At 48.0% G+C, this 24,124-nt stretch overlaps 1 protein-coding gene across 10 annotated transcripts in view; it reads right to left on the bottom strand.

Moving 5' to 3' along the window:
- Positions 1-12,393: 12,393 nt before the first annotated feature.
- The window catches only part of LOC146830539 (G protein-coupled receptor 4-like), a 210,481-nt gene continuing 198,750 nt past the window's right edge, over positions 12,394-24,124 (bottom strand). For 5 of the 10 annotated variants that reach the window (XM_085604753.1, XM_085604756.1, XM_085604751.1 and 2 more), the window contains exons 2-3: positions 16,977-17,082; positions 12,394-14,278 (exon numbers count right to left, since the gene is read on the bottom strand). In XM_085604753.1, the coding sequence (XP_085460879.1) occupies positions 13,122-14,078 (957 nt within the window). In that variant the 5' untranslated portion in view covers positions 14,079-14,278; positions 16,977-17,082 and the 3' untranslated portion in view covers positions 12,394-13,121. The remainder of the gene's footprint in view (positions 14,279-16,976; positions 17,083-24,124) is intronic. The other 5 variants (XM_085604757.1, XM_085604760.1, XM_085604752.1 and 2 more) reach the window with 1 other exon arrangement.

The following is a 24,124-nucleotide window of genomic DNA, read 5'->3' as shown; positions in this document are numbered from 1 at the left end:
GTGACGCATCTGGGAGATGCGTCACGTTGTAAAACCCTGCGCCACATGTAGGCGTTCCTGTGCAGGGGGGGGGGGCGTTCCGGTGCAGGAACTCCTCCTAAAAGTGGCTGAGAGAAATCTACAAGATTTCACTCAGTCACTTTTGAGCCCATGCTGCGTCAAAACCCTGCCCCTACTTAAAGCATGCGTAAGGATTGACGCAGTATTGTGCAGATAGGGCCCCCCAGAGCATTGCTGGAGCTGCGTCGCGCTTGCGACGCAACTCCAGGCTGTGGGTCTCTTCCTGGAATATGAGGCGGGCAGGTTCTCGGTTTACAATGTGGATGACCGGTCTCAGCTCTTCACCTTCTCCGGGGTCTCCTTCCCCCCCCACCCTGCGGCCCTACTTCAGTCCAGGACTAAGTGATAGAGGAAGAAATACAGGAGCACTACGTATCCGGCCGGTGACAGGGCGGGGGTAAAGAGACTGGCAGTAACACCAGGTGAGGGGGCAAAGTGTACATCATTTACTGTCACTGGCAGGTATGAAGGTGGCAGGCTAGGTGCACTGTAAAAACCTTCTTTTAATTCAAAGAAGCTAAACAAAATGAGACTAAATTGGAGGCAACAAGCTGGTATTAATGATCCCTACTCTGAGGTGTGTAGACTGTAAATAATATATTTTAGCAGTCAGAGCAAGTCCGAAGATAAAATCACAGAAAGATAGTTGAAGCTTGCAGCGAGGGCCATGATTGTGGACAAGGGCTCGAATAAGAACACCATGGTCTGTACAAGCCTTGTAGTAGTTACCAGTGATTTGCAGAAATGTGATGCTGGGCCACAAATTAGGCAAACAACCAAAGGCCTTTGGAGTGGAAGAAAATGTGGAAGGATCAAATGAGTTCAGCAAGAGTATTTGCTTCTTTCTAGTCAATTTGTTAGAAGATATCTTGGTCCTACTTGGGGACGAAGGGCTTGAACGGCCAGTGCTCATGTAATGGAATCAGGGAAATAGAACAAGACAAGGTACTCCATAGGTAAACTGGACCTAGGTGAAAATGAAGATTGCTGTAATAAAGAACGTAATTATCACTACCCCGTAATCAAGAAATCAAACTCGCACAATTTCTTTTATATTTACCATTAGGCTATTCTTGATGGAGAGCCCATGCTATAGAATGCCCTAATGTTGAATATACCATTAACTGCACTTTAACCCTCAGTCTTAACCATAGGCAAACCTACGTAGCATGATGCCCTAACCTAAACCATACTCTTTTTCACCCTTTCTAACCCTATTCCAAAAGCTGACATGAATCCTAGCCCTTGCCTGTACCCTAGCCTATCCTCAACATTAGCCCTTACCTTAACCCTAAAGCTGCTGATGCTGCAAGTCTTCCTCCCACCTCATGCTCGTTTAACCAGCTACAATATCAGACGCTCGCTGTCTTCCATCCTGGCTCTTCATCACTAACTCTCTGTTAATGAATAGGTCCCTGATGAAGGTAGGGAGGCCCAAGACTTAGGTAGGAGCCCAGTGCTACTCCTATGATGGACAACTACCTCTCCATCGGAAATCTCTATTTTCTTGCAAAGACTTTGAGAACCTGTGTTCCCTCCACACAAAAGAATTTAATCAGTGACAATGTCCAATGTTTCAGTGGGGTTTCAGACCCAGGCACAGCACAGAAACAGCTTTGGTAATTGTAGTCAGTCATTCCCTGTGTGTCATAGAGGATCTCCTATCTGCTGATTCTACTTGACGTTTCAGCAGCTTCTCAACCTTCCTGAGACTGTTATGGGCATGCGAGACAAGATCCTGATTGGTGAGTTGGATTGTGTTCCTCTCCCTTCTCACATCTGATTAAGCCCTGACTCTCTATCTTGGATGACACAGAACAACCTTAAACTGTATCTTGAGTTGTATAAGGTTCTGCTCCTCACCTGCAAACCCTTACGGCACTGACTCAGTTCCATGCATCTCCCTCCTCACAGCTCTTGGTGTCACCCTAAACGTGTTGACCACTGCAAAGTCACTTGTCCTTCTGCCTAGAACTAGTCAGGAGGAAAGAAAACTTCCACAGTGTAGTTCCTTGCTTTTGAAAAACAAAATATGGCCCTCTTTCTACAGATTGATGATGCCAGAACTCAGGCTGGCCTCTTCCTTGCAGTCCTTCCAAATTTGGCTTAAACATATTCTGCTGTGTGATGTCCAAAGACTGGCAGCTTAATTCTATCCTTGAACTATACCACTTCCAATGTAGGTCTTGCCCTATCTATACACTTAGAATTCCCTTAGCTTTGGGACTCTTGCCTTCCCACAGTGGTTTGAAATCCTGCACTGGCCGGTACAATCCACCATCATATCACCCACCTGTGCACCTCTCCCTGCTCATGTTATCCCAGGCTCCTTTACCACTTAGTGTAACAGCCAAAGTGTCCTCTATACAACTAAAGTATGCCCAAATATGTACATATTTTCTTCTACAATCAAACGTACCATTCTTTTGTGGACAACTGGAGTGTGGGGATGAGGGGCAGTGGCAGGAGGGGTATTGGGAACAGTTGGAGAAGGAATAAGTGACCCATCTGGTATGAGGAGAATTGCACATCAGCCCTGAACCAGGCCTCTGGAAACCCAGGACTGGACTTGCACTGATTAGGGCTCATCAACCAGGTATCCCTTGGTTCCAGTGGCACAGTGTGCACGGAACCTACGTCTGGGAATACCCATTACACTTAGGGCAACAAAAACAAAGTGATGGTTGGAATGCTTGAATTAATTTGTAGTACTGGCTATCACTCAGGCTGCATCCCAGTTTATTGTTTTTTACCAACCATGCCACCTCAGTTTGGACCCATTCCTTGCAAATCAGTCTTGCCCCATCTCCTGTGGGAACAGTCCAGCCCTAACTGCCAGAATCAGGACTTACTTACACATCTTTCAGGTGGGGATTCTACCTAGTTATCCTCGAAATCATCAGACAGGGAGTCTGTGCCCCACAAGTGAGCTTGGAATATGCAGAAATGTAATGCAAAAAACAGTGTATCAATGCCCAACTGGCGGTGTATTTCGTAATGAATGTTTCTTAGTAGAGAACGTGACACCATCAAGAATGAAGTATTCTGAGATGTTTGGTACCTGTATTTCTGCAACAAGAGCAACACGAAGGGGGATAAGTCTGCGGGAAGAGTGACTGTGCAAAAATATATATGTATATATATACACAACGTACTGGAAATGTTTTTATATATTCAAGAATTTACAAGAGCAAAAACATGTACAATTATGTAGTTCAGTTTCAGTTCAATTTATTAAACTTTGTTTAGTTGACAAACATTCATAAAATCATACATGCAATAAATACATATCACACCAATTAAACAGAAGCTCATTGGCCGTACTACTGAAAAACGCAACAGGGTATGTAAAATATATTAAAACTGGAAAAGTGCTGAAGTGCAAGATCAAATAACCCACCCTTTACAAAGACCAGAAAGCCCAGGGAGTATACACCATGGATGAAAGATAAATGCAACTGATATGTTTTAAAAAGGCATTTTGCCACGTGAACGGACAGCTGCACGGAGATATGAGCTTACGGAGAAACGTGTCTCTTCATCCAGCAGTTGTTGAAGGTAATAATAAGTTGGGACACAGTGCCTGACATTTCTTGATTTCATAATAGGGACTAAAACAGTCTTTGTATACAGTTTATAAAAATTACAAAAGAATAAAAAGTGAAACATAGATTGTTTGGAGGACCCATTACAGGGGCATACGCTCTCTTCGAGATTGTGTTGGTATCCACGAGGAAAGCAGATTAGGAATTTAGCTGTATCAGTCCTAAACCGCAATAACAAGGCGTGCTCCCAATTCCCTCTATTCTGCCACAGATAACTAGTGGCAGGGGCCACAGTGCTAAGATTCAAAAAAGCTTCAACAGGAGGTTTCAGGGATTCAACATTTAGGGGTCGATTCCGATCCCGGGTCGGACAGCTCTCCGAGAGCTGTCCGTAGCATTACCGTGCGACCGACACGTGTCCGTAGCCGGTCCGTCCTGTAGATGAAGTACGATGCGCAAAACTGCCAAAAACACGTCCGACACTTACGCTGTGAATCAAGCCCCATTCTCCGTCTGAGCCGTAACTCCTAAAGATGAACCGAGTCGCCCGGAAGCAGTATCCATAGCAGTTCCCGGCATGACAAGTACGATGCGTACTTCCTACGCGCCGGACGGGTCGTCACGCATGGGACATCACAGCATCCAGAAAACAAGCATATCAGCTACGATTCGCGCCACAAATCAATACACGGCTACGAGACGGACCAGCTTGCAGCGGGTACGAGACAGAGCAAGAAGCAGCGTGTATGACACGAACACATCATGAATCCCATCGCGCAGGTCATACCAGTACTCTACATCTATGACCGGATCAGGGACCGACGGCGCAGGCGTGTCAGACACCTACAAAACAAACAAACAACACGTACACGCAAACTGGCACACACACACAGGGGATCCACATCCTGCCCACTAACAACAGCCCACCATAGGGGTTGCATGGCCAGCGCCACTAACACCCCCACCCAGAGTAGATCTGTTGCCCATCACCCCTGCCACCCCCACTCACAGGGGACCTGTTGTCCATCATCCCTGCCACCCCCAGCCATAGGGCTGATGTTGCCCATCACCCCTGCCACCCCCAGCCACAGGGCTTATGTTGCCCATCACCCCTGCCACCCCCAGCCATAGGGCTTAAGTTGCCCATCACCCCTGCCACCCCCACTCACAGGGGACCTGTTGCCCATCACCCCTGCCACCCCCAGCCATAGGGCTTATGTTGCCCATCACCCCTGCCACTCCCAGCCATAGGGCTTATATAGCCCTTCACCTCTGACACCCCCACTTTCAGGGGACCTGATGCCCATCACCCCTGCCACCCCCACTCACAGGGGACCTGTTGCCCATCACTCCTGCCCCCCCACCCATAGGGGACCTGTTGCCCATTACCGCTCCCACCCCCAGCCATAGGGCTTATGTTGCCCATCACCCCTGCCACCCCCAGCCATAGGGCTCATATAGCCCATCCCCCCTGCCACCCCCACTCACAGGGGACCTGTTGCCCATCACCCCTGCCACCCCCACCCATAGGGCTTATATAGCCCATCACCCCTGCCACCCCCACCCACAGGGGACCTGTTGCCCATCACCCCTGCCACCCCTAGCCATAGGGCTTATGTTGGCCATCACCCCTGCCACCCCCAGCCAAAGGGCTCATATAGCCCATCACCCCTGCCACCCCCACCCATAGACCTTTGTTCACACAAGACAAATTTACAAATCACATGACCTCTTTGCCAAATATCACTTTCTTTCAAAACCAAAGAAACACACCCAAGAATAGGTCAAAGGTTTTTTTCTAGTTATTCTGAGAACCATTAGTCCCAGTCCCAAATTTCACCACCAATCAAATCATTCAAATAAATGGTGATCTCTCTTTACTTCAGGCAGAAAACAACAGAGATTTTTCCATGGATTATAACTCACGGCAAATCTACTAAATTAACATACAAGATGCATATCCAGCTCCAAAGATAATGAATTGCTTCCTATGAATCAGCATCATAATCGCTAAACTCGCAATGCGCAACTGGTATTGTATACGCTATTTAAATCAAAAAAACAATTTAGCATATGCATTACATTTGAATGAGCATTGCCATCAATGTGTCACCAGTCGCGTCTTTTCTATTCACAATTACATTAAATTGACTCCCTCAAATGCCGGTCTAACCAAACTATGGGCTCCAAGTCCGCCATGCGACACCTTTAAAAAGGCGACCAATAGGGCAGTAAAGCTACAATCCTGTCTTGGATACAAAATCAAGTTCAGCTCCCGCTCTCACGCATGGGTGGTAATTAAAGACTAAAACACCATGACCCCAGCACCTTACCTGGCAATCCCGTTTTCAGCACGTACAAAGCGCAAACTCATGATTCCGCGCATGAGTAACTTACTAACACTGGCAAAGCAACCAATTTGGAAATACGCTGGTCCGACATCATGTAGACTTTGCAAAGGAAAAAATATCCCACTCATTGGCTCGGCATCTGTCCCAAACTGCGCAAGCTACGCTCATAAATGTTAAAGAAACGGTTCAACAACAGAGGGATCCATACATGTAGGGAATCCATAATAGCATGCCTTAATCCTGGAGACCTGCAGTTAAACTGCACATTTCTGGGAATGGCTCAAACCGAATAAAAAGTGAATCTAATATTATCGTGACCAGTCCACTAGCACACTATCCTGCTTTGGGTGGGATAGGCGGTTGAACACAAGTTACATTTGTGTGCGTATTTGCATAAGTACTGCCACAGTTTTAATGCTGAGTGGCTATAATCATGTAATTTTGGGGTACAAAAAATTGATTGCATCTTTTCTCAGGATGTAATATTTTATTACATTATATATGGAAATATTTTATATTTTAAACTGGGAAATTGTCATGGCTTTGCATATTTACACATATACTAGTCCATCTTTTAAAGCGGATTGGATTTAATCATGTCATTTTGGGGTAAAAAATTGATTGCACCTTTCTTTAGGATGTATTATTTTATTACATTATATATGGTAATATTTCATACCTTAAATTGCAAAATTGTCATGGCCTTGCGTATTTGCACATATACAATCCCGGTCTTAAAACTGATCGCATAATTTCTTAGAATTTACTATTTAATCACCTTACATATGATAATATTTATGCTTAAGTTGCAAAATGGTTATGGTTTTAAATAACTGAAATAATAAACGTGAACTTGATATTGTAATTATTGCAAGATTTATTAATTAAATACAAAGTTTGCCTTTCTATGGTCCCAAATCAACAGTCTGTTTTATTTTAGTTGCTTTGCAATTTCAGGTTTTTTCAAAATTTTAAATACTTTAAAACTGTTTGTGCTGAAATATGAAACTAAATAAAAACCCTTTGCTGACTTTAGACGTTTCAATTTTCTACATTCAAATTTTGCAATTGCAGCTGTCATTTTAACATGGAGGACACTTTATGGGTTTTCTCATTGTTTTCAACTAAATACACTGTGTGAGTTGAGTTTATCTTGGTATAGAGTTTTGAGAGTACAAAGGAAATGAGGGAACGAAGGAAAAAGTGAGTTATGAATAGAAGTGTGGTACTAATGAGGGGTTATCACAGCAAAGGTGGGATTGAGAATCTTTTTTGGTAGGGTGGACTTTTGATTTTGTGTTCTATCTTTTTTAATCTATGTATATGATGAGTAGAAGGAATCTGATTTACTGGAATGCTGCTTTTTAAGTGAGGGGCACTGTTTGTTACATTTGAAATTTAACTTAAGATTCCTTTTTAAGAAAAGAATACTAATTGATTCTTCATATTCTTTTCAATCTATCGGCATGTGCTTGGAGTGTTTGTTTCTTTGCTTTATGGATTCACTTGATGCTAAATGTTTTTACATTGTTTGACTGGCATTTGTGTGTAATTTTTTGCACTTGAAATTTCCATTTGTTAATGTATAGACACTTAAAGGTCTCAAATTTGGATCAGGATATAAAACAAGCAATGGAAGTGTTGGTCCAGCCTCGTATTTTATTGAAGCTGATGTTCTAGTACTGCTTTTTAGAAATGATACATTTCTAAAAGGCACCAATCATTTCCATCAACAGCCACCAAAACCCTTCAAATGTGCCCAAACGTGGTCGTAACTGACTCTTCTCAAAAAATTTAAAGTCTAGAAGTTCATTTCAAAGTTGTAATATGTTACTTAGAGCTACTTGTTGTGTTTAGTTCTCAAATAAAATATAATTGTGTTTATTATTCCAAAATTATGCTGCAAAATGTTGAGCATCTTCCAATAAATATTTCAGAAAATATGTTTCTTAAATGCTTCAATGGCAGCTGCTTAGGCAGGTCGCTCCCCACGCCGCACAGTACCACCAGTGTGTTGCGCTCTTGAGCCCTGCTGCCGCTCTGCCGTGAGATCGAGGCCCTCCTCCACCTGCAGGCTACCACCTGCGCCTTATCCCCGGTGGCCAGTGGTAGGTCGCAGGTTTGCTTGCTTGGTTTGTTGCCCGCATTGTATTGTAATTGTGCCCGTATTATTTTGCAATTGTATTCTGTACTCTTTTCTCGCCCCTTTATTTCCCCCATCTCTGCTGTGCCCCTCTTTTTCCCTTCTGTACCCTCTGCCGATACCGCTTTCCCACCGCTGCGTCCCGTGCGTCCCCACCCCCATTCGTCCGCTTCCACCCACCTCCCAGCTGCTCCTCCCTCCCACCTCCCCTTCTTATGGCGTCCGCTGCGCGGTGAAGGCAGCAACCCTTGACCCTGCTTAGGCAGGTCGCTCCCCATGCCGCACAGCACCACCAGTGTGTTGCGCCCTTGAGCCCTGCTGCTGCTCTGCCGTGAGATCGAGGCCCTCCTCCACCCGCAGGCTACCACCTGCGCCTCATCCCTGGTGGCCAGTGGTAGGCCGCAGGTTTGCTTGGTTTGTTGCCCGCATTGTATTGTAATTGTGCTCGTATTGTTTTGCAATTGTATTCTGTATTCGTTTTTCACCCCTCTTTTTCCCTTCTGTACCCTCTGCCAATCCCGTGTCCCCGCCCCCCCGCGCCCCTGGTGCGCCTAAGGCAAGCCCGTCTGTGCCTGGACCGCGCCCAGCGCCAGAACCCCTGGCCCCCGCGAACACCATGACACCCGTCTCCGCTACAACTCCAGCACCCTCCACGCACTCAACACCGGCCAATCACGCACCTGCTGCCTGGCGCCCCGAAGCACACCCAAGGACCCATCTCCTGGTGAAACTGCAGCTTCAGGAAAGGACCCAACTACCTCAGCTGCATCCTTCTCAACACCCGCTCCGCCCGCAAACACGCCATTGACCTCTGGGACCTACTCGACTCTACCTCCCCAGACGTCGCCTCCCTGATGGAGACCTGGCTGAACCCCTCATCAGCACCCGGCATCGCCATAGCCATCCCAGAGGGCTACAATATCACCCGCAGGGACTGCACCAACGGAGTAGGAGGAGGAATTGCCATCATCCACAGGAACACCCTCAGAGTCTCGACCAACACCGACGACACCCTCAGCACCGCAGAACACCTGCACTTCCAGATCCACACCGAACCCAACACCACCCTCAGAGGAACCCTTGTCTACAGACCCCCCCGGACCCTGACCACAGTTCAGCGACTCCATCGCCGACTTAGTCAGCACACACGCCCTCACCTCCACAGACTACATCCTCCTTGGGGACCTGAACTTCCACCTGGAGAACAACAACGACACCAACTCCACCACCCTGATTGACAACCTAGCCAACCTCGGACTCAGACAACTTGTCACAACACCCACCCACTCCGCCGGCCACACATTTGACCCCATCTTCTCCGCCAGCCCCCACGTCCCCTTCAACCACACCACCGAACTCCACTGGACCGACCACCACTGCATCCACTTCACCTTCAAGAAGCCCACCGCGCATCACCGCACCCAACAGATGCCTCGCCGCTGCTGGAGCAAAGTCACCGAAGACCAGATAACCACCAACCTCGCCCGGAGCCCACCCGCCGACCCCGACACCGCCGCCCGCAACCTCAGACAGTGGATCGGCGACTGCGCCAACACCCTCGCCACGTTCAATAAACCCCCCAACAATCACACCAGCAAGAAAGCCAGCTGGTACACAGTAGACCTCCAGGCCTCCAAGCAAACCTGCCAAAAACTGGATAAGAACTGGCTCTGCGAACGAACACCGGACACCTACGCTGCCCACAAGAACGCCACCCACAGCCACCATCACCTCATCAGATCCGCCAAAAGGGCATCCTTCAAAGACCGCCTAGACAACAACGCACACAACAGCAAAGAGCTCTTCAACATCGTGAAGGAACTCTCCAACCCCAGCTCCAACACCAACGACATCCCACCTTCGCAAGACCTGTGTGACTCGCTGGCCACCTTCTTCCACCGCAAGATCGCAGACATCCATGACAGCTTCAATGCCACGACCGCCCCAACAACCACTAAGACCTCCGGCCTAACGACCACCACCCGCACCAACCGCATACTCTCCTGTACCAACATCTACGACACCATCAAGATCATAAACACCATCCACTCCGGATCTCCGTCAGACCCATGCCCACACCACATCTTCAACAAAGCCAGCACAGCCATCGCGCCCCATCTCCAGAAAGTCAACAACATCTCCATCGAGACAGCAACCTTCCCGGAGATCTGGAAGAACGCCAAGATCAATACCCTACTCAAGAAACCCAAGGCGGACCCCAAGGACCTCAAGAACTTCCGGCCCATCCCGGCGAAGGTCATCGAGAAGACCGTCAACAAACAACTGACCCGCTACCTCGATGAGAACAGCATCCTGGACCCTTCCCAGTCCAGGTTCCACAGCAACCACAGCACCGAAGCTGTCCTCATCGCCGCCACAGACGACATCAGGGCCCTGCTGGACAATGGAGAAACATCGGGCCTCATCCTCCTGGACCGGTCAGCCGCCTTCAATACGGTCTGCCACCGCACACTAAGAACACGCCTACAGGACGCTGGGATCCAAGAGAAGGCCCTGGACTGGACCACCTCCTTCCTCTCTGGCAGAACACAGAGCGTCCGCCTCCTCTCCCTTCTGCTCCGAAGCCACTGAGATCATCTGCGGCGTACCCCAGGGCTCATCCCTCAGCCCTACGCTGTTTAACATCTACATGGCACCGCTCGCCCCCGTCGCCTGACTGCACGACCTTAACATCTCCTACGCTGATGACACCCAACTGATCCTCTCCCTCACCAAAGACCCCCACACCACCGAAACCAACCTCCACGAAGGAATGAAGGTCGTCGCCGAATGGATGAGGAACAGCCGACTGAAGCTGAACTCTGACAAGACTGAGGTCCTCATCCTCGGATCCACCCCTTCGGTCTGGGATGACTTTTGGTGGCCGACTGCACTGGGAACTGCTCCAACACCCACCGACCACGTACGCAACCTAGGGGTCATCCTCGACTCCACCCTCGCCATGACTAAGCAGGTAAATGCCGTCTCTTCCCCCTGCTTCAACACCCTCTGCATGCTCCGCAGGACCTACACCAAATTGAGAAGAACGGTCACCTAGGCCCTCATCAGCAGCAGGTTGGACTACGGAAACGCCCTCTACGCAGGAGCCACGGCCAAACTCCTGAGACGGCTTCAACGCATCCAGAACGCCTGATCCTCGACATCCCTGGCCGCAGCCACATCACACCCCACCTGAGAGACCTGCACTGACTCCCCGTCAACAAGAGGATAACCTTCAAGCTCCTCACCCACGCATGCAGGGCACTCCACAACACCAGACCAGCATACCTCAGCAGACGACTCAGCTTCTACACCCCCACCCGCCAGCTCCGCCGACCTCGCCCTTACCACAGTCCCCCGCATCCGAAGAACGACCTCCGGCAGCAGATCGTTCTCCCACTTCGCCGCCAAGACCTGGAACACCCTCCCCATCCACCTACGACAGACCCAAAACCTGCTGACCTTCAGAAGACTCCTCAAGACCTGGCTTTCGAGCACTAGCAGCACCCACCACCCCTCAGCGCCTTGAGACCCTCACGGGTATGTAGCGAGCTTTATAAATGACATGATTGATTGATTGATCGTAATCCATGAGGCAGATTTCTGGACATATACTCGGCTGTTTGCTTTGCTTTTCCTCAAAAGGTATTTTGAAGGGTTAATATTCTGTATTGAACAGCTGTGAGTATATGGAAATAATTCCTTGTGAATGTAGTGAAAGGCAATGTTAATTTAGCATAAAGACAACAATAACATTTCAAAGTGTCATCGCTTTCCTGGCTGTTAAACATACAATTGTTTTCTATAGGAAAAATTGTATTTTCACCATTGTGGTTATTAAATTATATGAAATGATTCTATTGTTTTTCTTAAGAGTTGTCTGTACCATATTGTTTTTTTTTTAAAGTTTTGCTAAGTTGTTTTGGCAGTTGTTCTACAAACAAGTATGTTGGCACAGCACTCTCAAAACAATACTACTGTGAGTTCTAGTTGCCCTTCTTTTTTATTATACTTATTTCTCTTTTTATTCCAGTTTTTGGCTATGTTCAGGATAGCGGTATGCTAAATTCCCGTACCTTGTGTTGTTGCTTATCCTCTTCAGTTTTGTTTGAAGTACATTTAGCAGTCACACAATATTTTTGCAATGTTATCATTTTCTCACAATTATTTTTTTTGTATAAAAAAGTTAAGATTCATCTTAGTTCGAAATTATATCTATGCATTTAAAATTTAATTTACACAAATATACAAATATTTAATAGCCTATTACATGTTTTCAAATATTTTCTTTGGCTTTCTTTGATATAGTGAGATACGTTACTGTCACCGGATTTCTTTACTTGGCACAACCTCATCCATTTTTCTTCCATTAGCTGTGACAACTGTTTACTCAGCTGTCTAATTGACAGTTTAGATTGTTCAACACGTCAATTAAAAATAAAATCTCACATTGTGGTTTTTATTAGTAATTTATTCTTGTCATTTGTTTAATTAAAAAGGTAAATGTATTATTTCGTTGATTTTTATTCTGATCCTTTTTCATAAAGGTTTTTCTTTTCACAATGTAATGTACCCTTTCCGGTGATTTGTATTACAATTAAACTCTTATGTAAAATTCATGTTAGATTACATTTGTGGAAAGAGGTCACCTAGAATCTCTGAAACTATACCAGGGTGCTTTGTGGTACATATATACCACAACACACCCTGTTATACTGCCATGGAGAGCTACACTACTTTTACTCTAAATTGCCGAAACCGGGCCCTCAATCCAGCCCATTGCAGAGATTTAGGATTTCACTCTTTAAGCATTTACACACATTTTACAATGAACAGAAGCAGAAATAATGCCTACTTTCTCTTAGGACACAAACACCCAATTCTAAATGCAAAAAACTATTCATCCTTTAACAGATTGAAAATGACTTCAGTTCATTAGAACAGACAATAAACTACAGAAATAATAGAAAAAAGTAATAATAATAAGTGCAGTGTGTGAAGTCTTTGTTTTATGATAGTCCTTCACCTCTCCTTCCAATACAGAAACAGTCTGGCAGCCAGTTGAAGGGGTTTGTAAGCGTCTACAGTCGCATCTTTGCTGAGCAGGACATATACCAATGGGTTCACAATGTTCCCCAGGGTCGTCAAACCGAGGGTGATCTGGATGTACAGTAATATAGATGCCTCGCGCCTGCACAGCTCTCCTTGGTTGTTCATATAGATGATTTCCATTAGGTGCTTGTAGAAGCTGGTGACCTGGTAGGGCCCCATGATCAAGAAAAATGTCACAACAGTTAAGATTGTCAAAACAAAGATCCGTTTTTTCTCCTCCGGCGGAAGGGACTTCACCTTTCTCAGCTTCAAAAGGATGCTACTGTAAAAAAACACCATTAGGAGTGATGGAACAACAAAAGAAAGCCATACTGTGGATAATTTAAAGATTGAATAGTTCTTTCCAGTGGGATAGCCCTCATAGCACAATGTGGAGTTCTTGTGAACAGGGTCATTCTTCAAGATAATATACGCAAGGGCGCACAACAGAGCTACTAACACCCAGGCACAAACACTGATTTGAGCAGCTCTCAGCAGAGTGTTCCAGCTGCGGTACCTCATCACGTGGACTACACCAATGTACCTTTCCAAGGCTATGAGGCAAAGAAAGCCTTGCTTGGTATAGAGGTTGGTGACAAAGCCCAGGCCCACAGAAGCACAGGCTGCTGAGCCCAGATCCCAGACGCGACTATGTTGGAAGTAGTGAATCCAGAAGGGCAGTGTGACGAGTTGCAGGAGTTCCGCCAGGGCCATGTTGATCATGTATACAAAGAGCACTATTTTCCTTCGGATCCCTGAGATGAGGACCCACAACGCAAGGCAGTTGAGTGGAAGTCCGATTGCCAAAACCAAAGAGTACAGGCTGCTTAGAAAAACATCAGCAATGGCAAAATCCAAGTCACAGGAGGTCACGTTTAAAGTATTCATGCTTTAAATGTCAGCACAGATGCGATGTAGCTGGTAGTTCTGTATGTACTGATTGAAGTTCTGCAAGGCTTCTTTTTAAAGTGGATGCTTTTAAGTGCAGTCTGCCAACGCAATACCGCTGGGGGTTCTTATTTCACAATCTCATGCAAGCTTTCCCTTGATGGGGTTTAATTATGAGAACTTTTCCCCAATGAAAGAATCTGCATAAAAGAAGAGAGGAAATAGAAGGAGGAAAATTAACTGCCTTTGAAACACTTTGTACAGATGCATTCACCATCAACCCATGTGACCATCCAAAACAAATAATGTACAGAAGTTCTCATCACCAAGAGTAAACATTTCTCATTCCCATAAGAAACATGGCCTGTAAATGAAATCAGCTTTCCACTAAGTCTCACTGAATTTGATAAAGACTATAACGATGCTTTGGCTACGAAACGTCTGGAAATGTATATTAAAGCCTTAACTTTCTGTATCCAAACTTTGGTCACTCATCACTCTGCTTCTTAAACAAACCATATGCTGACCAGTGATCCTATCACCTATTCACTCCAGTAAGTACCAGTAGTAGGCTGCTGGCAAGAACGATACTAACTCTAGTAAAAACCAAAATTGATCTTTCCGGATCAGCCTCATTTGATTCCGGGATTCGCAAAACAGTAATTGTACCATGCACAAGATCGGTGTAGGGAATTATTTTCTCACTAGTGACATTCCTAAGTAGTGCCACACTTGCAGGATTCAGGACTTTTGGAGTGATTTACAAACCTCTCACACTGTAGAGGAGGGCTATATAGGGTTGTCACCAATTCACTCATTTTTGCTGTATCCATACTGCCCCTTAGCTTGCTCAGTGTGCAACAAGCATATATACAGAGGTATTAAATCTATCGGCATGAATCAATATTATAATCATATACGTATACTCTGTAATGGAGTCTTAAAAACACTGATAATACACTCCCCAATGTGGATAAACATGAAAAGTTAAGAATTACAAGTTGTCTCTTCTCAGATGCAACAGACTAGCAGAAATACCCTACAAAATGGGGTATGGTCCACTCATAGGTCTAGTGACATTACTATCAGAAGAATTCCGGAGGCACCCTTGAAGTGTTGAAAGTCATGGTACCCACCTGGGTTGCATTACATGTAGCCTTGATGGTGAGACTCCTGAATTAAAGGGATTCCTATTCCCTCAACCCGTTGCCAACATCCTTGGTTAATTATTTAGGGACCTACGCTCTGCTCCCCTTTCCCTCACTTTCATTGAAATCCGCTGATCCTTCTTCATGATCTGAGTGACCTTGCGTTTCGGGATCATGAGACCTGTCACTGATGGCTCAATGCGCTAAATAGTGAATTCACTATCAAGAGCGCCTCTGCCTTTGGTTTTAGGGTGGACAATTCCTTAAGGGTTTACAATGTTCTATAGGGTGATACAACTCATGATGATCATAGGTATAGCATAGCTTAGTTGCTACTAGAACAAATACTGTGAAAAATGATCAAGAAATCTGTAATGCTTCCCCACATAACCTTGATTTACTCCTTGGAACCCACATCATCTTGACCTTACATCGGAACCAGCATTTGTCATTCTTAGGGTAGGTATACAGTCCTGAGGAAACCTGTTATTAATAGATTATTCTTTATATTTCTAGGAGTTGTTTTTGGAACACACTAATGCAACCAGTGGAAGCTGCAGAGTAGAGGATAGCCAAGGAAGAAGGAAAGAAAGAAACATATACCAGGTTGACAAGTCATTCAAGTACAAGTTGTTGGTGGAAAACGTAGGTTTCAGGTATTTGTTATACTAAGTGATGTCTGACAATGCTAAGGGGCCGATTACGAGGGGGGTCGTGGCTACCCGCCGAGAATGGCAGCCACACACTGATGGAGCTACTGTGCGAGATCCGCTTAATCCAGTAATTACTATGAAACCTGGGGGCAGTTTCTACCATTTGCATCCCCTTTTGGCACCGAGACGCTGTGGACAACACTTGGTTCGAGTGTCGACCCCGGAAATCCAAATCTGACTGGTGGAGCCGTGAGCGAGTTTCCCAACGAGCTGCGTAGCCCGGTGGGACGACTGGGCGTGGTCTTCCTTGACCAACCTGACTGCCACCCTGAACCGCCGGCTTTCATCAACATGGTCTGTCAGTCCGCGAGGAATGCGCAGAGATCTACCCATGCCCAACACTACCGCCCATGCCATGGGAGAGCCTTGAAACGGAAAACGGAGGCCATCGGCTGGGCCCTTATTCAGCTTGGGCCTGGGCTTAACAACTATCGTGGAAGTGGAGGAGAGTGGAAGGCTCCCTGACACGGCACTGGGTATCAGAGCATCGGCGCGCTGCTTGGAGTTTGGACAGAGGCAACCTCTGATCTGGCTTGCGCCCCCGGATTGCTTTAATTGCTGCCAGGACTGCCCTTCTCCACGATTACACAGTGAGGACACGAAAGAGGCCTAACTAAGCCATCGCTGGCACTGAACGGAGGCCGGTGGGAAAACCTCGACTGGGCCTTTGCATAAATTGGGTCGGTCTCCAGCAAATATCATGGATATAGAGGTGAGCGGGGGCCCCCTGGTGCGATCCTGTGACCCGGTGCGCTGATACTGCCTGTGGCTCAAGGGGGCATGCCCCCCGGTCTTACGGAGGCCTTCGGGCCATTCATACTGGCCCTGCGTTTGCTTCTCTCCCTGCCTACATACCAGAACACTGGGGAAGCCTATCTGCGCCACACTCATTGAGGGGTGAGCCTTGTCTCTTACCCTTCGGCTGTGTAATTTCTTGGGTTTGAGGTTGGTTGGTGCACCCCTCCCACCATTGCCATATCCGGTGCCTGCAGATCCCCCTTCCAGTTTACTGAACACACACAAATAGAGGAGCTTACCTTGTGAACTGAGTGATCCCGAGCCACACTGAACTGCTCCTGGGGCCTTTGCTCATGCTGCAATCGCAGTCAGGAAAACGGCAAAATATATACCTTGGCTGGACATCTAAAAAAGAATTGTTTTACTCTTTTTGGGACTCCTACAATACAGTGTATACTCCATACTCTATGTTGTACAACATGGGGCCTTTTCCATCTATGCAATAGTAACTGTGATATTTACCCTGATACATTGCATTCGCTTTGATTTAAAACTTGCGGTTGAGCGAACACTTGAGCAACACCGCAGATACGACCCCCTTTACCCAATATCGTGTAGACGGAGGTTATCTGTCGTGGACCTCTTACTCAGTGAGCCGCTGCCCTCTTTCACCAGGCCCAGAAACAGTGGGCCAGTAACTACGCCTATTTCTAAAGTGAACAATTTCACACAATCACAAATGTAAGTTGGTTTCTATCAATGGCGTAAATAACAAGTCAGTCACTCTACCCTGTGGCTATACCCTACGTGGCTCTCCCTCTCCCTCTCACCTCAACTTCAGCACACGTACTGGAATGGGGCACACAAAAGGAAACATTCTGATATGCCACCAGGGGGTCTCCGACTCAGCCTCTCAATCATCCTCCATAAGCTGTGTCCCACCGACAAATTTACCAACTGTCCCTGATAAGCTGGATCAAATTCTGCAGGAAATAAGAGACTCACGTCAATCCATTGAACACCAAATTGGCACTCTCACCACTGGCTTCACCCTCTTGCCTGCGGATCAGAATAAACTGTCTCATATGGTTAAAGACCATGCACAAATACTACTAGAAATAGTACCACAACATAAAGACCATGCGTATCAAATATTGCAAATGCAAAAACAACTGGCCACCCTTCGATAGAGCCGATGATGCAGAAGGTACAGCCAGACGTAGTAATGTTCGCATCATTGGAATGCGGGAGGGTTCTGAGAGCACCAACGTGACCCAATTTGTGGAAAAATGGCTGAAAGAGCACATAGCCCCAGAAGGCCACACTGCCTTTTTCTGTGTGGAAAGAGCACACCAAATCCCTACGGGCAGACCGACCGCAGGAATGCTTCCCAGACCACTAATAGCCTGTATCCTGAACCTTACAGACCGTAATTTTCTGCTGCAAAAGGCTAGAGAAAATGCTCCAATACAATACGAGGACACTCTAATCTCTCTCTACCCAGACTATACTGTACAAGTGCAACGCCAAAGGGCATCCTACCAGCCAATTAAGCGGAAACTTCAGGCTCTCAATTTGAAATATGCCCTATTGTTTGCAGCATGACTAAAAATTATATACAATCAAAATCCCACTTTTTTTAATGCCCTGAGACAGCAAATGACTGGCTGAAGTCCACTCTTGCCTCTCAGAATCTGGACAATACTGATCCGCAACTACGACATGTCCCAACAGGGACAAATATACCTGGACCCCGACGCAACAGATCAACACGAAAACTCCCCACCAAGAAACCATCACCGGAACGGGCCCTACTAGAACAGGAAATAGCATTGGCGGCGGCCGCCTCAATGCGCAACCCTACCAAGATAACATCTCTGGAACAATCAGATGATAATCTGGTGCCTTCTGACTCAAAGTAATGATGTTCCTTTCCCCCTCCATTACCCCGCAGATTGTAAAAGACTTGGGGGCATATTCAAGGAATTATTGCAGAGTTATCGGCACTTTACCCCAGCCAAAGTCGCGATAAATTTATCACCCCGGCGATAAGACCACAAAACAGGCAATAAGGCATGTTAGCAGCAGGAAACTAACACCTACTCTGACCTGGTGCAAAGTCGGACGACAACCTGCACCAGAAAAGGGAGCCCAGCACAGAGCCACACCTGAAGACCAACAGATGCTATGGAGCCAACGATAATGCAGCTTGGACACCCTAGAGTGCCACAACAGCCACCGCCACGACCCCCAGGACCGCCACCCCCCCAAACTCCACCCCCCCCCCCCCCACCCCCCAAGACCACCACAGAGGCAGCGGAGACATAGACACCGGACCTTCAGGAAACGCACCAGCCTCACTGACCTAACACCAGACAATGTCATCGCCCACTACAGGCTCAAAAGGACAACCATCCTCCGCATCCTGACCATCATTGCCCACAGGCTAACGGTACCAACACAGCGGACAACCAACATCTCACCGCAGACATAGCTGCTGGCTGTGCTGCACCTATTGGCCTCTGGTACCTCCCAACCAACAACCGCCAGAGTCGGAGGAGTCTCACAGTCAGCCCTATCCAAGTTCCACACACTTGTCCTGGATGCCATCATCAGCTTGGTACCCCAGTACCTATACGTCCCCCACACTGCGCAGGAACAGCTGGAGACCAAGCAAGGCTTCTATGCCATAGCTGTATTCCCGCACGTGTTGGGTCAATCGATTGCACACATGTCCTACTTGTGCCCCCTGCCGACACTGCACACAATTACCGCAACAGAAAGCACCCGCATTCCATCAATGTGCAGGCAATAGTGGATCACCGGGGAATCTTCACCAATGTCGTCGCCAACTACCCAGGCAGTGTGCATGCTTCATACATCTTCCAACAGTCCATTATCAACCTGTGCTTCTAGGATGACACCTACGGAAATGCCCTGCTTGTTGGTAAGTACAAACTGAACACACCACACCCCCAACTCCACAATCATGCAACTTACAACGCTGGCAATGCACATGTCACAGACTCGCATACAACATGCCAAGCAACATGCCCACCCACCAGACACAACAGCACAACTTACTGTGGCAAACTGGGCTAGCCATGTACATGAACCAACAGCATGGCTCCTCAGCCACACAATAGTGGAATGGGGGGGGGGGGAGTGGTGGGAATCAGGCATGTGCAAAGGAGGCAAGTGACCGATGAATGAGAATGTACACAAGTGTGGCGGAGATGTGACAGACTGCAGTATGCATACCACAGACATATCCATGTCTACATGCACTGCTGGTGTTTGGAGTGTAGTGGACAGTGGACACAACCATGTCACCCCAGCCAGTGGGGAAGATTGCGGAAATGTAGCTTGTGACGCCCCCCCCTGAAAGCGAGTGCGGAGTTAGATGGCCCGGCACCCGCCAGGCCAGTGTAGGAGTGTGAATAAAAAGCACGTAGCTCTGGGAGTGATGCTCTACCGGAATGCCCAATGTGTCTGCCAGGGCGGCGCCTCCCACCCTGCCATGAGGCCGACGCCGTGAGCGGTGTTGCCTGCGATCATGTGCACCTGCTGCACCCCGGGCAGCTGGTCCCCGAACCGGTCTTGCCCGCCCCTGCGCACCCAGGCCTCACTTCTCACCTGCCGACACTGGCGTGTGTCAAAGAGGGCCCACCACGTGCCGGCGCAAGCTCTGAGCCCGAGGCCCGCGACCTTGGCAGCCTCCTCAGACCATCACGGCCTCTGAAACACAGGCCCGCAGTACTCCTTTCTTGTTGACATACTCCACCGGCCTACACTGTAGTCAAGTAGGTCACACATTTGGAACTGAGTCTTGATTATGCAATGGCAGAGCACACACTTTATGGCTGAGTTTATATCACTATACTCCCTTCGATGTGGTGCCACCAAGTCTGTGCATAGCATTCCAACCATACGTGTCTGTGGTCCCTCGCGGACTACCGCCTTTGGCCCCCACTGCGGGCCAGTAGGTCACACATTTGGAATTGAGTCTTGATTTCTCAATGGCAGAGTCCATATCATTGTACGCCAGGAGAGGAGTAAGACGAAGACGCGGTTCAGTCGAGCAAAAAAGGATCATCGTTACAAAGGTGTCCGAACACTACCAGAAACTGCTCTGGTGTCACTGATTCTGTTTCACGCGAGCCAACGACACGTGGCTGTGGGCCCCTGTTGACCGCTGCCTCGGGCCTACACTGCGGTTGAGTAGGTCACACATTTGGAACTCAGTCTTGATTAATTTATGGCAGATTTTATATCATTTTACAGGCCTCATCGCAGACTGTATCCCCTTTCAGCACCAGTGCCACTAAGTCTGTTCCCCGACATCCATGGACACTTTCTGGTTGAACTTTGGAGGTAACTGGTCTATGGACTGGGGGTGGTCTTCATCATCATGTTGGTGATACTGACTTTGTGGCAAAAACGAGGCTGTAGCATGCCACTCCTCCATTTGCCACTTCCGGCAGGCTTCTGCCCTCTGTATCATGCCCCGGAGGATACCTTCCACTGTCCCCCTCAACCCTCCTCTACATTTACCTTGGACATCGACGAGGACCCCGCTCAGCTCGCGTGGCCCTACCTCAGTGCACCGCAAGTCACCGTGGCGGTGTGCCTGTGCCGGCCGCAGTGCATCCAGGGCCATTAACTCTGTACAGCTCAAGTCATGGACCCTGTCTGATAGAATATTGGATGGCCTCTGGGTCGATGGCCTGGGGGTCATCAAGGCCATGTGTCTGTGACCCTGCGCTGTCCGCTGCCTCCGGACTCAACTGCGGTCCACCTGGGCTCCCACATCAAATCTAGTCCTGACCTGCTCGGACGTTGCATCACACCAGGATGCACATGCCACCACCGCCAGGACCAACTCCAAACAACAGATGCCAGAGTCAGGAGTGTCTTACTGCCAAACTATCAGAGTCACTCACACCGGTCATGGGTGTCATCATCAGCTTGATACCCTGCTCAGCTCTTCAGGTGCCACTAACTCAGTGCACCACATCTCATGGACCATTCTGGTTGCATATTGGGTGAACACTGTACTTTCTCCGGCTACCACCATGATGCTTCACAGTTGTTTCTGTTATGCTGGTGTTTTCTGTTCCCGCTTTAATTGTGATCACTGGTCAAGTTGTTGCCAGCACCAACGACTCCATGAGGGCTGGCTTACACTCACCCCACACACATCCAGCACAGGCGTCACTGTACACGTGACCCTTGCAATAAAGGTGTCGAGCGCACGTGCCCGTAGCCAGTTCAACAAACTATCTGAGTGTGTCCGTGTGCTCATGATGTATGCATTAGGGCCCCGGGTCCTACAACATTACATTGTGCCATGTACAGCGGACGCAGCCATGTCACCGCAGGCAGCGGGTGAGACCTTGCACATGTAGCTTTGTTGTCCCCCACTCAATACGTAAGAGGAGTGAACTGGGCCGGCGTGTGCCAGTCCAGTGTGGGGGTGTGGATGATTATACTGTGGCACTGGGTGTGGTTCCGTACTGGAAATGCGCAAAGGCATGTGTCTGTCACAGTGTGGGTCTCCATTGGGGAGTGAAAGTGGTCCCTGATGGGACTTAGACACCCACGTATGTGGTCTAGTTCTGCTTCCATGAGGTCAAGCACCACTCGCACCTGTTTGGCTACCCCCTTCTGGCAGTCTGACACCTGCCCTTGGAATGCGATGTATGCTTCGGTGGGCTGCTGGGAGCCAGCTGTGGTGGTAGGTGCGTCCAGCTGTGTGGTCTGTGCAGGGGGTGCAGTTTCCTCGATGCAGCTGGGCTGCCCTCCTCCTGGAGGTCGATTGCCTGAGATGTCCATGAACTGTTGTAGGGCGTCGGTGTCGAAAGTGTGGCGGTCGTCTTCAGCAGCACTGTAGAATTGTCTGGTCTGCTCGGCTGGAAGTGTTGATTGTCCCTCTGCAATGTAAAGGGGAGATGCTGGTTGACAGTGTGTTCCATGTATGTTGACACATTGTACATGTTTACATACAGACTGCACAACAATGTACATTGTGACTGTTTGGAGCTGACTATTTCATGCTGGACAGTGGACATTTGAACTACATCAGGGATGTGAGGTTGTACACGTACACTCATCTCACAGTTTCCTGCTGTGCCAGATGTGATTGACCAGTTTCTACGCACAAGCGGAACCAATTGTGTCCTCTGTTCTGCAGTGTAAGTGTTGCACTGTGTACCACATTGTCGTCACTGTGAATGGGCTGTTATTGCTATGTGTGTGTGATGCATTGTGGGAGAGTTGCCCCTGCAGCTGTGATTTTGCTGCCCCTTATCCCTTGGAGCCGGTGTGCCTTTGACTTTTGTGCTTTTAAGGTGCTGGGATGTTGGCGAATTGGGTCATTTGTGTTCTTGGACGGTTTGGTACTCTTGTGCATGGTTTGCAGAGATATTGTTGACGTCAGTGGTTGTTTGTGCACGTGGATGTGTCAGAGTGTGACCTGCTCCTTTACGGATGTGGTCCACACTCAGCCACCTCAGTCTCATGGCGTGCACAATGTCATGGTGATTGTACTCCAGCCATGCTGATCGTCATGTAGTGTTACTTGCATTGTCAGTGTGGCTCACAAATGCGCATCTTTGCTGTGTTTCACAAGGTTTCATGTGTGTGTTGTGGAATTTGTGATGTGTAGGGTGGAACCCTTTTGGGCACATGGTGGACGGGGGCCTACTTGATGTTTGTATGTGTGCTGCAGTGTGCCACAGGGATCAGGGACATGATCCAGGGTCATTGTGGGTGTGCTACAGATTGTTATGCATGGGTGCCATTGTGCCAGTCTCTCCTGGTCGTTACTCACCCTGTTGATGTTGTGTCAGGTCATATCGAGCTGTGTCCGGACTCCCTACTCCTTGCACCGTCTCCACACTGATGACTGTGGCCGCCATTTGCTCCGGCTCCTCCTGTGGCGCAGGACTCCCACCTCCAGTCGCCGTTGTTGCCTTCCTGTTGGCAGCAGATTTCTGCTTGGTTTGGATTTTCACATCATGCCAGCACATCTTGACCTCCTCGACACTCCGACTGCATTCACAATGGAATGCCATTTTTCCGTCTGTGTTGCCAATGACACAGTGGAGGTGACGGACAGTTGTTAGTGTTCTGTCACCTCCGTGACGACGATCCGGCCGTCATGCAGACTGTACCCAGTCTTCCTCTTCCTCTTGGCCTGCCCCGACGTTCCTTGCTGGTGGTCTGTGGGGTTTGTGGGATTTGCGTTGACCTGGGCACTCGGTCCGGGTGCATCCATGGTGCTGCACAGTTTATTTTTTTTGGCCTTTTTTTGTTCTGCTTTTATAGTGCATTTTCCAGCATTACACGTGGGAATTACAGGCCTGTCACTGGTTATCGATGATTTTTGTATTGCGGTTGGCCTCATCGCAACTTTTTTTGCGTTTGTGTTTCGCTTTTTTGCAGC

The sequence above is a fragment of the Triturus cristatus genome, chromosome 5_1 (genome assembly GCF_964204655.1).
Source record: "Triturus cristatus chromosome 5_1, aTriCri1.1, whole genome shotgun sequence".
NCBI classification, from domain to species: Eukaryota; Metazoa; Chordata; class Amphibia; order Caudata; family Salamandridae; genus Triturus; species Triturus cristatus.
The sequence above is the reverse complement of the archived record's forward strand: the minus strand, read 5'-3'. Positions and strand labels throughout refer to the sequence as shown.